This window comes from Hypomesus transpacificus, chromosome 19 (genome assembly GCF_021917145.1).
Source record: "Hypomesus transpacificus isolate Combined female chromosome 19, fHypTra1, whole genome shotgun sequence".
In the NCBI taxonomy this organism is placed as follows: domain Eukaryota; kingdom Metazoa; phylum Chordata; class Actinopteri; order Osmeriformes; family Osmeridae; genus Hypomesus; species Hypomesus transpacificus.
Genome location: NC_061078.1, coordinates 1,293,822 through 1,309,948, shown reverse-complemented (window position 1 = coordinate 1,309,948; position 16,127 = coordinate 1,293,822). Strand labels below are relative to the sequence as shown.

The window sequence follows — 16,127 nt, the reverse complement described above, 5'->3', positions numbered from 1 at the left end:
TTTTATACGAAACATTTATACCCATCCACTCAAAGGCTTATATCCTCACTGAAGAAATACTTAACACAGACACAGACACATTCCTGACGGCACAAGGCACAACTTGTTATAGAGGCTGTTCACAGAACTGTGTTAAGGTGAACAAGCACACACACACACATAACCCCCTGCTCTATCCACACACACACACACACACAGTACCGGGCTGAGCTCTGCTCCGAGAGGGGCAGCATTGATTTAAAGCATTACTCCGGGAGAGAGAGAGGGAGAGAAAAGAGAGAGAGATAGAGGAAAGAGAAATAGAGGGTGCAGAAAGAGAGAGATCGAGATAGAGAAAGAGAGGGGAGGGGGCTAGAGTCTCTCCTGACTGCATTAGGAGAGCCTCCAGCCTTTGTGATTCCTTTTGATCAAATCTCTGTGAAAGATGAGTGTCATGCCCTCTTCCAGCCAGCTGTGAGGGGACTGCCCTGTGACTCTGTGGGGGTGGGAGTGTGTGTGTGTGTGTGTGTATACGTGTGTGTGTATGTGTAGCTGGGGAGGGAGCAGGCAGCTCCTGAGGTGAGAACCGCGAGTGGGAGAGTGGGAGGATCTCATTCCAATCCCCAGTGCCCAGTTTCAACACACACACAGCACATCTTGAGTAGTTTAGACCCAGTCCGCAGCCTCAGAAAGAAGGAGATACGTGAGTGTGTGTGTGCAAGAGCTCGTCTGTGGGAGCGCAAAAGCTGTGTGACTGTTGTTTTTTTATGTGAGCGTGAAGGAGAGCGCCTGTGAGTGTGTGTGTGTGTGTGTGTCAGAGTGTGTGTCAGTGTGCCGGTGTGTGATGACTCTGTTACGTTAGCGAGTCGTGCGGACTGGAGAGTTTGGAGGCAGTTCTTTGTAGGAGTCGCAGGGAATGGCAAACTATCCTGTAACCCTGGAAACATACGACTAAGGACAATGGCTGAGGTAGGAAACTCTCCTGTTTTATATCGTCTACTTGTCTGCCTGTTTCTCGAAATCATTTTTTCCTCACTATCTCTAGAATCTAGAGAATTACCTCAAATCCCTGCATGTTTAATGTGAACACCGTCTCATCACGGCCATCAAACGTGTTTAGAAAAACTTGTACATCCAATTCATCTCTGCGTAGTAACATTTAGGAAATTCACTTTTTAATTTGTCACACCTTTCTGCTCGTGATTTATTGGTTCCTGAATGTGTCCTGTCCTGGCTGTGCCCATGCTTGCTGACTGCTGAGGAACGAGGCTGTCCTTACATGCCTTAAAGACACGATGTTGAGAGGCAACTCCCTTCAACTAAAACAGCAACTTCACAGCAGTCAGAATGGGATATCACAGATGCATGCAGGGCTTCCTATCCCAGTGTTCTCAAGCCTCAGCATTTTTATTCTAATCACTTCACGTCGGTTTTGGAGATTAGATGAGATGAGAGTAGATTTAGTGGACCTGATCATGATCTGTTATTCCTTCTGTGTTTTCTAGGTGTGTGTGTGTGTGTGTCTGTTGCCGTGTTCCTCTGTGTGTGTGAGAGAGCGAAGGCATGCTTGCTTTAGCCCCCACTGTGGCCTGTGCCTATTGGAATGTAATTTAAGAGCAGGCTAATGTTTTGTTGCAGCCATAATGTAACAATTAGGCTTGCAGTCTGTGTGGTGATGTAAGTAGCAGCAAACACAGGGTTCAACACACCACAACTGCTGCACTTCCTTTTCACAGCTGTGTGTGTGTGTGTGTGTTTGTGTTTGTAAACAGTCTTAAACTGAGAAGGAAACTTGTGGTGATTTAGCGGGTCTCTTCCCCACACTGGGGATGCTGTGTGAGTGTCAGTACAGTCAGAGCCAGTGCAGTCTCTGTCCAGGTTTAGTCTCGTCTTTATGTTACGCTTTGTGTAGCATTTCAAAAAGATTTTATAATACGGATTACTGACAAATTGGCAGGAGCATAGAGATATAAAGCTTACAGACCGCACGGTTGAAAGAAAACAAGATTCTGCTGCAGTAGCTGCCACCTTGTTTGATGTGCAGGAATATTTACGCAAAAGTGCTCTTGGATTTCTCTACAGCATACGTGTGTATTTATATTTGATTTCTATATATATATATAAATATATATACTCTGTAATATTGTCAATTTTACACATACACAATACTTACATGCACTGGAAAGTTTTGTTTTTGAGACAGCCATTTGTAATTTAAACCATGGGAAAATGTACGTGGTACTGTAGGTGGGTTATTAATCACTGTTAAAGTAGAGGGAAGGGTTATACGACAGGGATTGTGGAGTTAGACGGTGATACTGAACGTTTGCGGTCGGATGTAAATAGGGATGATTTGTTTGTTTGTTCTCCGTTTTTCTCCTGAACCTTGAACAGGGTGGCTGATACAGAGACTCAGGTTCTCTTGATTGCTCTTTTCTCTCTCTCTTCTTCTCTCCATCTGAACATACTCACTCATGCCTTCTCTCCTCTTTTCTCTCTCTCTTCTTCTCTCCATCTGAACATACTCACTCATGCCTTCTCTCCTCGCTGCCTCTCTCTCTCTCTCTCTTTGTGTCTGTGTTCGTCTTAGGGTCTTCTTGACATGCGTCTTTTTCATCTCTCTGTTCTCTCCAAATGCTTCTTTCAGGAGCGTCTCCATGTGGCAGGGTATCAGAGTAGAGCAGAGTTAGTGCAGAGTTAGTGTTGGCTTCTCTGAGAAAGGATCCTGGATGTGTGTGTGTGTGTGTGTGTGAGGCCGTTGCAGCTTGCCAGCCCAGTCAGCTTCATTAGCTTCATGATGGTCCGTCAGCAAGGGGCTTCTGCTCCAGCCGACCCCCTCCAGCGAGTCCCAAAGCATGATCCCCCCTCTTACAGCCTCCCCCAGTCCCATTCCCACCCTCCCCCAACCTCACACAGCTTCTCCGACCTCCCCAGCCCCAGCCTCCCCCATCCCTAGCCGGCCCCAGCCTCCCCTGGCCCCTGCCCGAGCCTCCCCCGCCCCCAGCCCCAAACCCAACCCTTCCCTGCACTGCGCTGCCACCGAGAGGCTTGTGAGGATTTGTCAGCCAGATGTGACAAGATTGTCAAGAGGCAGGCGAGGGAGGGAGATCTGATATTAATCAGAGCGTAGCTGGGAGCCAAACTCTCTCAGACGCAGTGTACTAACATGTTCCTCTCATTTACTCACAGCTGCCCCACACTCTGTCCTGTCTCTCTCTCCTCTCTCTCTCTCTTCTCGCTCTTCTCTCTTCTCTCTCTCCTGTCCTAGCGGGGGTCTGAAAGACACTAAAAGTTGGTTCCTCTCTTTCTTGCTCTCTTTCTTGTTTTTTTCTTAAATGATTTTTGTTTAATGTAGACGACTAACCCTCATCTCATGGAGATTCAGGTAAACAGTTTTTATTTTAGGTTTAGCGTGCAAGTGTGTGTCTGTGAGCACGTGTGCGTGCATGCGTGTGTGTGTGCGCGTGTGATTGACTGTTGAATTGTGTTAAATAATGAGTTTCTTCACGCTGTCTTTGGGCTGTATTGACTCCTAATAGGCTCTCAACCAGCGTGTCACTACTTGTACTGAACAGCCGTTCTCAGTCCCCAGTTTTATCACTGTTAAAATAAGAAATCGTTGTTTTATCATTATAATTTGTTCTTTAAAAAAGAAAAAAACACTCATTAGGCTGCTGGTTCTTTGGTAAATATAAGAAACATTTGACAAAGAAATACAATTCTTAAAAAAATTACTGAATTTAAGGAATTGTTTTTTTCTTTTAAAACAGGTTGATGCAATCGTTTTCATAAATGTATATTTCTTGGGAGAAGTGTTTCCTGGATAAAGTGTTTCCTGGATAAGTGTTTCCCAACAGCCAGATCCTGAGTGAATGTCACCCTGTCCAGGTTGTTAGGGAGGGAGTTTCCAAGCCGTTTGTCTTTGTAGCTGCTGAATCTGCTGGAGTTAAACAGGATCAAGTTGCTTTCATAGCAGCTTGATATCTGACCTGCTTCAGTCATTGATCTCACACTTGTCATCAATTAGAATTTACCTGTCATACACTTTTTAGTCCCGTGATTTACTCACATTCTGTGTTCTTGTGCGACATGCACAGACACTGCGCGTGTGGTTAAAAGTGTCTGTACAAAGCCGGAAGTTGCTGTTGTGTGTAGAGCTGGACCTGGTGGTTCAGTGTTTGTGGTCAGGACTGTCCACACAACTCCTTCCTGTCCAGGAAGCTGTGTTTCAGTCAGACCCGTTCTGAAGGATCTATACCTGCCGGCCTGGTCACTATTTCTGACCAGAATTGAATGGGGATAAATGTGTTGATTTAAATAAATATATATTAGTGATTTTATATTTAATAGCGTTTTATGAAGGTTTCTTTGTTTAAAAGAATTTCAAGTTTTAGAATTGTATCCATTTTAGAGAACGGTTAGTAGTACTGAAGAATAAAGAGCATGTTGTGTGTAATGTGAGCCATTACTATTACCAGCATTATCACATGCGTTTAAATATTCTTTCTCCTTCAAAATTCTTATACAAATGCAAATCAAATATATATATATATATATATATATCTCAATCATATATATATATTTCCTTCTGAACACATTTAATCTGTATTCTTATGAATATTTAATTTACATAATTTATCAATTTAAAATTTCTGGATGTGTAAAAATAGTCTGGTTATTTTGCAGTACATGGAGGTGAAATTATAAATTTAATACAACGTGGAAATTGCTCTAAATGTTAAATGTATTTACTAAACCAACGCGTTAAATGATTTGTCCAGTGATGACCATACAGATATTAACTATAGAGAAGTCACATTAGCTAAACTCAGCGTTTGATCTCAAATGTGATTAAGCAGAAACAACACAGAATATTACGCAGCTCGACTTGGAACACTTCCAAGTTATACTTCCTAGGGTATTCTCACTCCCCCTTCACAGAAATATAATGGACGAGTTAACTGATTAACGGATGTTGATGATAAAAGATGATGTGATTGCTTTGCGTCTGAAGCTGGTTAATAGCAACTAAATATTATACAGACTGTGCACTGGAAGGGTTTCTGGTTAACAGCATTCATCTGTACGTTATCGTTATGGCTCTCGTGGCATTGAGGAGAAGGAGAAGGTTTAGTACGTGACAGACTGTCTTACATGCTGCTTAGCACTGCTTCATCCCACCCAGACCAGTCTCTCTCTGTGTCCCTCTCTCTCTATATCTCTCTCCCTGTCTCTCTCTCTCTCTCTCTCTCTCTCTCTCTCTCTCTCTCGCCCTCTCTCGCTATCTCTCTCTCCCTCTGTCTGTCTGTCTCTCCCTCTGTGTCTCTCTCTCCCTCTGTGTCTCTCTGTGTCCTTCTCTCTCTGTCTCTCTCTCCCTCTGTGTCTCTCTCTCTCTCTCTCCCTCTCTCTCTGTATGTGTCTCTCTATCTGTCTCTGTCTGTCTCCAGCACACGCTGCCTGGTCCTTCTCCCCAGCCTCTGCTGCTGTTGAGGCTAGGACCTAGCATGGGTATTATAGACATATGGCATGATTTATTTTAAGAGCCACTAAAGGACAATTAAAAAATGTTGTCAAGGATGTCGTGGCTGTGTGCCAGTGGTGGCTGGAGACTGTTCCGGTAAGCTTAGACTACATAATCGAAATACTAGATTTAACACACTCTGCCCCACACCAGTGACCCACACAAGCATTTAGTCACACATTTCATTTGAGAAAACTTGAGGTTTCAGACAATGATTCAGACAATTGCGAAATATTAGATTTTTTTTCTTCCAGTATTTCCAATTAATTACATAGACCTTGGTGTATGAATATCACTGGTTATAACCACTAGCGTGGTTATTGTGCACAAAGGCAAAGTTTCAAAACAGTCCACCCTTAGTGATATGTGGTTTGTGTTTCTGTTCATGCGTGTCATCCCCTCTGTGTGTCTGAGTCTGTGTGGAAAGTTATGCGACACACACACACACACACACTCTCCCCCAGACGTATGTTATCACTTAGGTTTGGGGCGTCATGGTACGCTGCTGTTGATTTCTCAGCCTTCTGGACTCCCAGTCTCCCCCCTCAGCTCTCCCCCCTCAGTTCTCTCTCTTTCTCTCCTCACCTCTCTCTCTCTCCTCACCTCTCCCCACTCACCTCTCTCTCCCCCCTCACCTCTTTCCCCTAACCTCACCTCTCTCCCCTAACCTCACCTTTCTCTCCCTGCTTTACCTCTCCCCCCACCTCTCCCTAACTCATCTCACCTCTCCTCTACCTCACCTCATCCCCCTCAACTCTCTCTCCCCCCTCACCTCTCTCTGCCTCAACTCACCTCTCTCTTCCCTAACCTCACCTCTCTCTCCCCCCTCACCTCTCTCTGCCTCAACTCACCTCTCTCTTCCCTAACCTCACCTCTCTCTCCCGCCTCACCTCTCTTTACCTGCTTCACCTCTCTTTCCCTGCATCACCTCTCCCCCCACCTCTCCCTAACTCACCTCTCGTCTACCTCACCTTATCCCCGTCACCTCTCCTCACTTCTGCCCTGCTCCTCCAGGTGCTGGGTGTTTCATAAGGGCCGGTCTCTCTGCTGGCTGTCTGAGAACTGAAACAGTGGTGCCGTCTGGTCTCTAGATTCACCTTTTGAAGAAAAATAATCTTAATTTAAATAGATTTATTGAATTCATGACATGTTTCTTCTTAAAAGAAACTGTTAAATTGGAAAATACAGTTCTTTCAGAATAGAACTTTGATCACTTCACATTAATGACACAAGGAAGCAATGTTGACAGTCTCAGACTGTGCCAATACTGGGTGACTTGGTCACAGCCACTGTCCCTAGGGATGTCAGCATCAGAGGTTCCCTCCTGGCGTGTCATGTGATGAATATCTAATTAAGACAAACGACTGGGAGCGCTTAGCAAAGGGACCGCTTTTGCCGTGTACGTGTGTGCGTTTGCTCCTGTGTGTTTTTGCGGCCCTGGCCCTGTGACTGTCCGGCAGGCCTGATTGAGCTGTATATCAGGGTGAACAGGAGGGTGGACGGTGTGTGTGCGTGCGTGTGTGTGCGTGTGTGTGTGATGGGATAGGATTAGCCTAATTGGGCCGTGTTCTTTCACTGCCCTATAATGATGGGATTACCCTGCTAGGAGACGAGATGAGACTGTAACACCTCACAGCAGCCAGCAGGTCAGCTGCCTGGCTGGACAGAGACAGAAGAGAGAGGGAGGGAGGAGGAGGAGGAGAGAGAGTAGGAGGACAGAGAGAAAGAGAGGGAGAGAGGGAGACGGGGAGAGGGAGACGGGGAGAGAGATAAGAAGTGACAGAGGGAGGAAGTGAGAGGGACACAGAGAGAGAAGCTGGGAGACACAGAGAGAGAGAGAGAGAGAGAGAGAGAGAGAGAGAGGGAGTGCAGTAGAGACTGAGAGACAGAGAGACACTGAGGGAGAGAGAGAGACACGGAGGGAAAGAGAGAGAGAGACAGAGACCCACAGACAGACAGCGAAAGAACAGTAGAGGGCTGAGAGACAGAGAGACACGGAGGGAGAGAGAGAGAGAGGAAGGACAGGAAGGAGGAGAGCAGCAAGGTCAGCAAAAGCACACATGGAAGCTCAAGGTTGGAGCCGAGCTGCAGCTCCCCGAGTCGTCCTCTCCCAGTGCTCCAGGACATCTCCGATACCTCAAGCCCTGTTCTAAGTAATTGACTAAATGAGAGGGAGGTTCCCCTCCCACTCCCTGTAGAGAGAGTTAGCTGCAGGGGCACGCTGCTAACCACTAAGCATGCTGCTCATGTATGCTAAAGCCTCAGATCATGCATTATAGATGCCAGGGGAGAGAGGCATCGCGGCTGCTCTGTGGGTTAGCATGTAGCGCTAACAACCGTGCCTTTGATCACCAGGCTGGTGCTGTTCCCTGGGTTGGTCGCTACATTCCGCGCCGTGTCAGCGGTAAATAGTGTTTGGAAAGACGTTCAGGTTCTATTCAGGTACCCGTCACTCTGTATCGTGTCGTACATACGCCAACTCTCTCTGCTGTTGTTCCCACGAGCTGTTGTTCTGGGAAATCTATCCAATACTCTCTATTTCTCTCTCTCTCTCTGTTTGTTGTCTGTGAGTGAGTGAGTGAGTGAGTGTGTGTGTGTGTGTGTGTGTGTGTGTGAGTCAGAGAGTGTTTGTGTGTGTGTGTGTGTGAGGCAGTTATTGGTTGAGAAGGTAGTCCAGGTGTGTCTGAGACCCTCTGTTACTAGATGTGTGGAGCAGATCTGCAGTGTGTGTGCGTGTGCGCGCGTGTCCCTGTGTGTGTGTCCGTGTGTGTTTGCGTGTGGAGGATCATCCAAATTAGCGACAGGAAGAGGAAGAGGCAGACCTCAGAGTGTAGGCCTGCTGATCCCTGAAACCTGTAATCTCTCTCACACACACATGCACACACACACACACGTGTGCACACACACACAGACACACACACACACACAGATGAAACCCAGACGATGTGTCCGTCATTAGAAGATGACCAGGTGATGCAATGTGGGAAAGATGGAGACTGTTCTTCAAGTGCTGGAGCATTCTTCTCACATTCACAAATATATCAGATAACCAATGACTCTGTGTTGTGGAAGACATGGGACTGCTACCTGCACTCTCCCCTCATCTCGGTTTTTAATCCACCGTCTCCAAGCAGCCTCCAATCCCTGGGTTCCTACTGAAGCATCAAAACTATAGAAGCCAATGAGAGTGTGCGGTGTGTTTTGACAGGCTATCTGCTGCACCCTGGGGAACTGTTCCTGTGATAGTTTCAAACCTGGCAAGCTGAAGAGGAGACTGTGTGAACACTGCAAGCATGGATGGGTAGCCCACGGTAATACACACACACACACACACCACAAAAATATGATACACTCCACAGCTGCAATACCATACTGATGGCTCTGATGGTTTTACGAGTGTTAAACAACAGTGTGTGTGTCTGTGTGTGTTCCTCAGCCCTGAGTAAACTGAAGGTGCACCACATGTACCAGAGCAGTCAGGTGGAGATCGTTCATTCCAACGTGGTGTTTGACATCTGCAGCCTGATGCTGTACGGCACACAGGCCATCCCTGTGCGGCTGAAGATCCTGCTGGACCGGCTCTTCAGCGTGCTCAAACAGGACGAGGTCATCCAGATCCTCAGCGCCCTCGACTGGACCCTGCAGGACTACATACGAGGATATGTACTACAAGTAAGTGTGTGTGTGTGTGTGTGGCACTTATTTTGTTTTTTCACAATGTATGCTTCATGTTTTGGCTGCTTGCAATGTTTGGGGCTACCTCGTTGTTATGATCAGTGACCTATGCTCTTTTGTAAAGCTCTCTCTTGGAAGTCGCTTTGGATAAAAGCGTCCGCTAAAGGCATAAATGTAATGTAAATGTGTGTGTGTGTGTGTGAGAGTGTGTGTGTGGTGGGAGAGAAAGTGTGTGTATGCGTTTGTGGATGTGTTAGAGAGAAAACCAGGAAGGAGATCACTGGGTCGAGAGTGTAAAACGTGGTGCTCACCGCAGCGGCCTGGGTTCAAATCCCTCCCTTTCCTGTCCCCCTTCAACTTTCCCTGACGATGTCAATAAAGCCCCTAATCGAGGACAAGCAGAAGCAGCACGTCTCCACACTGACGGCCCAGGCTTGTAAACGTGGTCTGGTTACTGGGCCGTGGAGCCAGCTTGGTGTCAGCCTTCCTCCCTTCGATTAGTGCATCATCAAGTATTCAGGTTGGCCTGCGTTTAATTCATGTTAGCTGCTCTAATGGCGTAGGTAGAGTCAGAATCCTCAGCAGGCGCCAGGCGAACGGCGTGTGATGAAATATTAATCCTGGTTACGGCATGAGGCTACTTCTGACTCAAAGATGCCTGGACTCATATGTGATTAAGGTTAGGCTGGGAAAGGGACCCACTTGATCAATGTGAAGGCCCTCTGATCTCTGCGTGTGTGTGTGTGTGGGTATGTGTGTATGTGTGTGTGCTTGCGTGCTGTGCGTCCTTTCTGCTGATGGAGGGAAGGAAAACCCACATGATTTAAATGAAGAGAAACAACGGCAGAGATGAAAGCGGCTGTGTTGGTGTAATTAGGACTCCCAGGGTTCAGCGCTGCTAGATTACATTAAGCACACCCCTGATTCCTTCATCTGAACCAGTGGCAGTTTGGGCCCGTGGAAGGCGTTCTCTCTCCAGAGCATCATCTGAGAGCAGACATGTCTAACCATGACATTTCTGTCCTCTCCCCTTTCTCCTCTCCCGTCTGTCCCCCTCCTCCGTGTCCTCTGTCACCAGGACGTGGCCGGGAAGGTGCTGGATCGCTGGGCCATCATGACGTTCGAGGAGGAGATTGCCACCCTGCAGCAGTTCCTGCGTTTCGGGGAGACTAAGTCCATCGTGGAGCTGATGGCCCTGCAGGACAAGGAGGGCCAGGCCGTGCTGGTGCCCAGCACCCGCACCAACTCCGACATCCGCACCTTCATCGAGCGCAGCGCCTCGCGCGGCCCCGCCCCCCTCACCCCCAAGGTGGAGAAGCTGAGCACGGCCAACGTGCACCACTTTGAGAACTTCATCAACAGCATGGCCTTCATGCTGCCCTTCCAGCTGCTGGGCTCCGTGCCCGCGCCGCTGCTGGGCTCGCCACTAGGGGCGCTGCAGCCGCAGCCTGGGATGTGCCAGGCGGAGCAGCCAGGTCAGGGGCGGGACCACCATCTGTCCCTCCCCCTCCCTCCCACCGAGAGCAGCCTGGTGGGCTCCAGCTCCGCCTCCTTCACCTCTGACCTGGACCGGGGCGGGGACAACCCTCTGGACGGCCTCTCTGCCACAACCAAGATGGAGGTGGAGGACTTCCCCACCAGTGACAACTACTCAGACGGGCCCTCCACGCCCTGCACCCCCTCCATGAGTTCGGACCTCACCCAGATGTCCCCCGACAGCAAGCTGAGGTCCCTGGACCGTAACGGGATCGGGATGGGGAGCCTGAAGAAGGGCCGGGTGTACTGCAGCGCCTGCGACAAGACGTTCTACGACAAAGGCACGCTGAAGATCCACTACAACGCCGTGCACCTGAAGATCAAGCACAAGTGCACCATCGAGGGCTGCAACATGGTCTTCAGCTCGCTGCGCAGCCGCAACCGCCACAGCGCCAACCCCAACCCGCGCCTGCACATGCCCATGAACCGCAACAACCGCGACAAGGACCTGCGCGGCAGCGTGTCGGCGGACGAGAGCTCCGAGGGGGACAAGCGCTCGGACTACGGCCCGGCCTCCCTGCCCGTGTCCTGCCCCGACGGCCACAAGTCCGTCCCCAGCTACATGGTGAGCCAGCTGGACAGCAGCCCCAAGCTCCATGCCAGCGCCTTCCACAGCATGGGTCAGAGCGGCATCCTCTTCCCCAACCTCAAGACGGTGCAGCCCGTCCTGCCCTTCTACCGGAGCCTGGTGAGCCCTGCCGAGCTGGCCCACACCCCGGGCACCCTGCCCTCCCTCCCCCTCCTCTCCTCCTCCATCCCCCTCAAGCCCACCGCCGCCCCGGACGTCTGCGCGGCGGATCCCGTGCCCAAGAAGAAGTCGCGCAAGTCCAGCATGCCCATCAAGATTGACAAGGAGCTGGTGGAGAGGGGGGGGGGGGCCGGGCGAGGGCTGCAGCTCGGACGACGAGTCGCCCCTCCCGGGGATGGACGAGGGCGAGGGCGAGCTCAGAGGACGGTACGCGTGCGAGAGGCAGGCGGGCCGAGAGAGGGCCAGAGAGAGGGAGGAGAGAGGATTCTACCTGTCCGGGGAGAGGGAGAACAGCAAGCGGCCATCGGACCACAACTCGGACAGGGATGTGTGTCTGGACAGAGAGGAGGAGGAGGAGGAGGACCAGGGGCCGAGGCAGGGAGAGACGGGGGTCATCACCTGCGCCACGTCGCCGTGCAACAACAAGCTGAGAGAGAACCACTCCCTCTCCCTCAGGAGGGAGCAGACGGAGACCCCGCCCGGCCCGGAGCCAGCGGAGAGGGAGGAGGGGGAGTGCGTGAGCTCGCTAGGCCCTGCTGAGCAGTGTGACTCTGAGTGCGACGAGCGAGACCGGGGCCCCCCTAAAGGCTCCGTGTTCAGACAGTCCGAGAGCCAGAAAGTGGGACCAGAGGGCTGTAGGGAGGAGCTGACTCAGCTGGGCCCGGATGGCGTGTGTCTGGACCGGGACGAGCTGATGCACCACTGTGAGATCTGCAGCAAGACCTTTAAGAACCCCTACAGCGTGAAGATGCACTACAGGAACGTCCACCTGAAGGAGATGCACATGTGCTCGGTGGACGGCTGCAACGCCGCCTTCCCCTCCCGCCGGAGCCGAGACAGGTGAGAAAACACGCCTGTCCGTATGCTGTTGTCAAGGTGACCGAAAGGAGAGGCGGGGGGGAGGAGGAGGAGGACTGCCCGCTGTCTCAGGGTGAATCATGATGTGGTCGTCGTCGCACCGCTTCCCCAAAACAGACTTTCTAAAACAAACAGTATATTCTGCCCCGTTTTTTGTGTGTGTTCCAGGCACAGCGCCAATCTGAACCTCCATCACAAGCTGCTGACCAAAGACTCGTACGGCTCCCTCTCCCTGTACCCCCCCTCCTCTCTCTGCAGGGATGGCCTGGGCCTGGGGCTGGACGGACGCCAGGACCACAGAGACGCCGCCGGCCAGACCTCGGTCATCTTCCGAGGACACAACCGCATGGGCCTGGTGTTCCCCATGAGCAAGATGGGCGACGCGGCCGAGCGCTCGGAGATGTCTCCCACGGCGCTGGGCGGAGGGGGGCTGGAGGACGGGGCGGTGCTAGACCTGAGCACCTCCTCCTTGGCTCCCCCCGCGCTGCCTCCTCCTCCTCGCAGCGGAGGCAGCGCCTCCTGGGACTCGGACGGAGGAGGCAGTGAGGAGGAACCCCTCCCAATGGAGGAGGACAGCGATGAGAGCTACGACGGGATTGGCTTAGGAGGACCGGGGGGGGAGGGGCTGGGGTTAGGCCTGGGAGGGGAGAGGACCCTGGGTTGTGTCGGGGGGCAGGGAGGAGTGGGAGGGGGCCAGGGGGGAGGGGCCAGCTCACCCATCACCTGTCACATCTGCCAGAAAGTCTACAGCAACAAGGGCACTTTCAGAGCCCACTACAAGACTGTCCACCTGCGGCTGCTGCACAAGTGCAAGGTCCCGGGCTGTGACACCACCTTCTCCTCAGTCCGCAGCCGGAACAGACACAGCCAGAACCCTAACCTCCACAGGAACCTGGTGGTGAGCTCTGCTCTGGAACTGGAGTAGGAACCTCCACAGGAACTGTGTCCTTTCATTCACCTGAATACAGGCTTGCCAGTCAGCACTTTTATAAGAATTCCATTCTATTGTTATTGTTTTGGGAAAGGGGTGGGGGGGAATGGGGGAAATTCTGGAATCAATGTCCTTGTTTTACCACTGCTTCCTCTGTTTGAATATGTTCAACTATCCCTGGTTTGTTCATGGGGCATGTTGATTTTCCCTTTATGGTTTCCATGTAAAGATTGGAATTTCAATTGTTTATTTTTTCAATTTTTCAATTGTGCTTGAATCTTACCCATAGTTTTTTTTTTATATATATATATATATATACAGTATATGTTGCAATACAATGTTATTTCATTGTTGACACCGAGTTGATCAAATTCTATCTCATGTAATACATTTCAGGTCCAACCCAAGGCTTTATTTTTACCATTGAAAAAGCATGCGCTTATCTTCAACTGCACACCTCAGTCTCTCTCTAGCTCTTTAATTTCTATGCACTTCTAACACAGTTACAGTAGCTTAGCTGACATCCTTGTTTGAAACCACCAGTCACATTTCCATAGCAACCCAAGAACTGTTCAGGTGTCCCAATGTTCCATTGGCTGTATTAAGTGAGTAGGTGTTATTGTATGGTAACTTATGGTCCACTTGATAGCCACATTTTCCCTGTGAGTTGAAGCGTATTGTTCCAATCAAAAGTGGTTTTCTAGACATTTCTATGTAGACATTTCTAGCGTGTCGTTTGTCTATTTGGAGTGTGGTCTTTGAGAAAACGTATAAAACCTTACGTGTCGTGAACTTGCTCAATAAGTTATTGTGTGATGTCGTGTATATGTGATTCTGTTCCTTCAGCCGTTGCTGGTCTGGTTGTTGCGTATTCTAATGTTGACCAAAGATTTCTCAGTGCCAAAGCGCACATGAAGCCTCATGCTCATGTAGCCATGAGGTAGCAGTATTAAACAGACCTTACAGCCTTCTCACTACACCAGGAAACACTGGGAGGCCGACAGCAGTATTTACACCTGGCCACTATAGCTTATCAGTTATGTGAAGAACGTTTACATACTCCCTGGTCTTTTTGTAAAACAAATATCCGCTCATGTCGTGGACTCGACGGCAGAGCCGCGTCGAGGCGTATGTCCTGTTCAGGACCAGTAGTCAGGGGTGATTTATAAACAGTCACTGTCTTCATGATTTGAGCGTATGGTATCGTACTGTGAACGAGTCGAACACTGAGAAAATGAAAACATAGTTAACTGTAACAAGGGCCTCACGTCTAAGCACTCCCAAGAAACATCATGGTACTACAAAGTTTATTGAATTGTACATTCTGTGAATAGAGTAATTTGTAATCTGAAATAAACCAAAAAACCTATATTGTGTAAGATAGGCTCATTTTACTGGACATATCATACATCCTCAACAATGATTTTTGAAAATGATGTCCAAAGTCTATTTCTCTGATTATTTCACAGTAGGGTTTATTGGTCTAAGTTTGCTTTGTACTTCGCATTTATATTTTCATTGTGTATTTAATGACATTGAGCTAGATTAAAGATCCATTTCTTTGTGAAGTTGTTTGGATTTGTAAAAAAAAAAAGAAGCAAAAACCAACATGGTAGATGTTAATGTTTTTGATTTAATGTTACAATATTCATTCCTACTCAATAAAAAGCCATATCTGTTGCATGCTTTTATTTATTTATTGCAACTTGAACTGAAAAATTCAGTAACTCGGCAGATTCCTCCATAGGGAAACTGGTTTCAACACACATTGCACAGTTGTCTCTTTGTCAAACCCTATAGGAATTAATCCTACACAAATATCTTCGTGCATATCAATAATGAGAGTGCTGATGCTGGCATCAGTATGAAACAACCCAGACAGCCTTAATGGTGCTCTGACCGTACCAGGCAGGGGGAGGGGAGGGGAGCTGAGAAGACCAGGGGAGAACAAAGCAGAGTAAAGCAGAACAAAGAAGAACAGAACAGGATAGTAGAACTGAGCAGAACCGAGAACAAGCAGAACAGAGAAGGAAATGGCAGAGCAGGGGAGAACAGATTAAAGCACAGGAGAACAGAGTGGAACACAGCACAGGAGAACAGAGTGGAACACAGCAGAGGAGAACAGAGTGGAACACAGCACAGGAGAACAGATTAAAGCAGAGGAGAACAGAGTGGAACACAGCAGAGGAGAACAGAGTGGAACACAGCAGCCCCTGACGAGGCCCCAGCTGCAGCAGCAGCAGCCTGAGAGGGGAGCATGTGCTGTCATTAGTCTGTTTGAGGGAGGTGGTGGTCCACAGACCAGCTCTGCCAAGGTCAACCCCAGCATGAACCCTGAGTCATCTACACACAACCCAGACAAAACACACACACACACACACACACAAAGACCCACACACATTCTGTCAATGAGCATTCTTAAGAAAAACTTTTGAAAAGTAGAAACAGGGTGATTTTGTTCACGTGGTATTATTTATTTATTAAACAGACGTGTGTATTTGAGTCATTCCGGATATGTGTTTTCTCGTATTGTAGCTCGAGTGTCGAAGGGCAGGGACAGAAATGGAGCTTCGCACTGCTGAGTGAGGAGGATGGTCGAGTTATGAAACACAACTAAGGATCCAACTAGTACAGAAGCTGAAAGTGTTGCGTAACGGACCATCTACAACCCACCCCTCATATTACCATCTGCATTTACACAGAGCTATCCCTCGCCACTTAATAGCTTAAAAAAAAAACTGTTCTCACAAGTGCCCCGATCTTTTTTCTCTGGTGTGGGAATCTAGTACCACTCAGAGAGGGTGCAACGTTTATTTCAGTCCCCCACTATGCTGTATGTAGGCAACAGAAACCATGAAGACCACAAACTGTAGGGGTGG

At 49.2% G+C, this 16,127-nt stretch overlaps 1 protein-coding gene across 1 annotated transcript; it reads left to right on the top strand.

The window, feature by feature from the left end:
• Window positions 1–459: 459 nt before the first annotated feature.
• LOC124481858 (zinc finger protein basonuclin-1-like) lies at window positions 460–14,928 on the top strand. Its single transcript, XM_047042115.1, is given in 6 exon segments — window positions 460–948; window positions 8,709–8,811; window positions 8,937–9,172; window positions 10,254–11,597; window positions 11,599–12,299; window positions 12,486–14,928. Coding segments are annotated over 6 exon segments (3,150 nt in total). The 5' UTR covers window positions 460–939; the 3' UTR covers window positions 13,243–14,928.
• The last annotated feature ends 1,199 nt before the right edge of the window (window positions 14,929–16,127 follow it).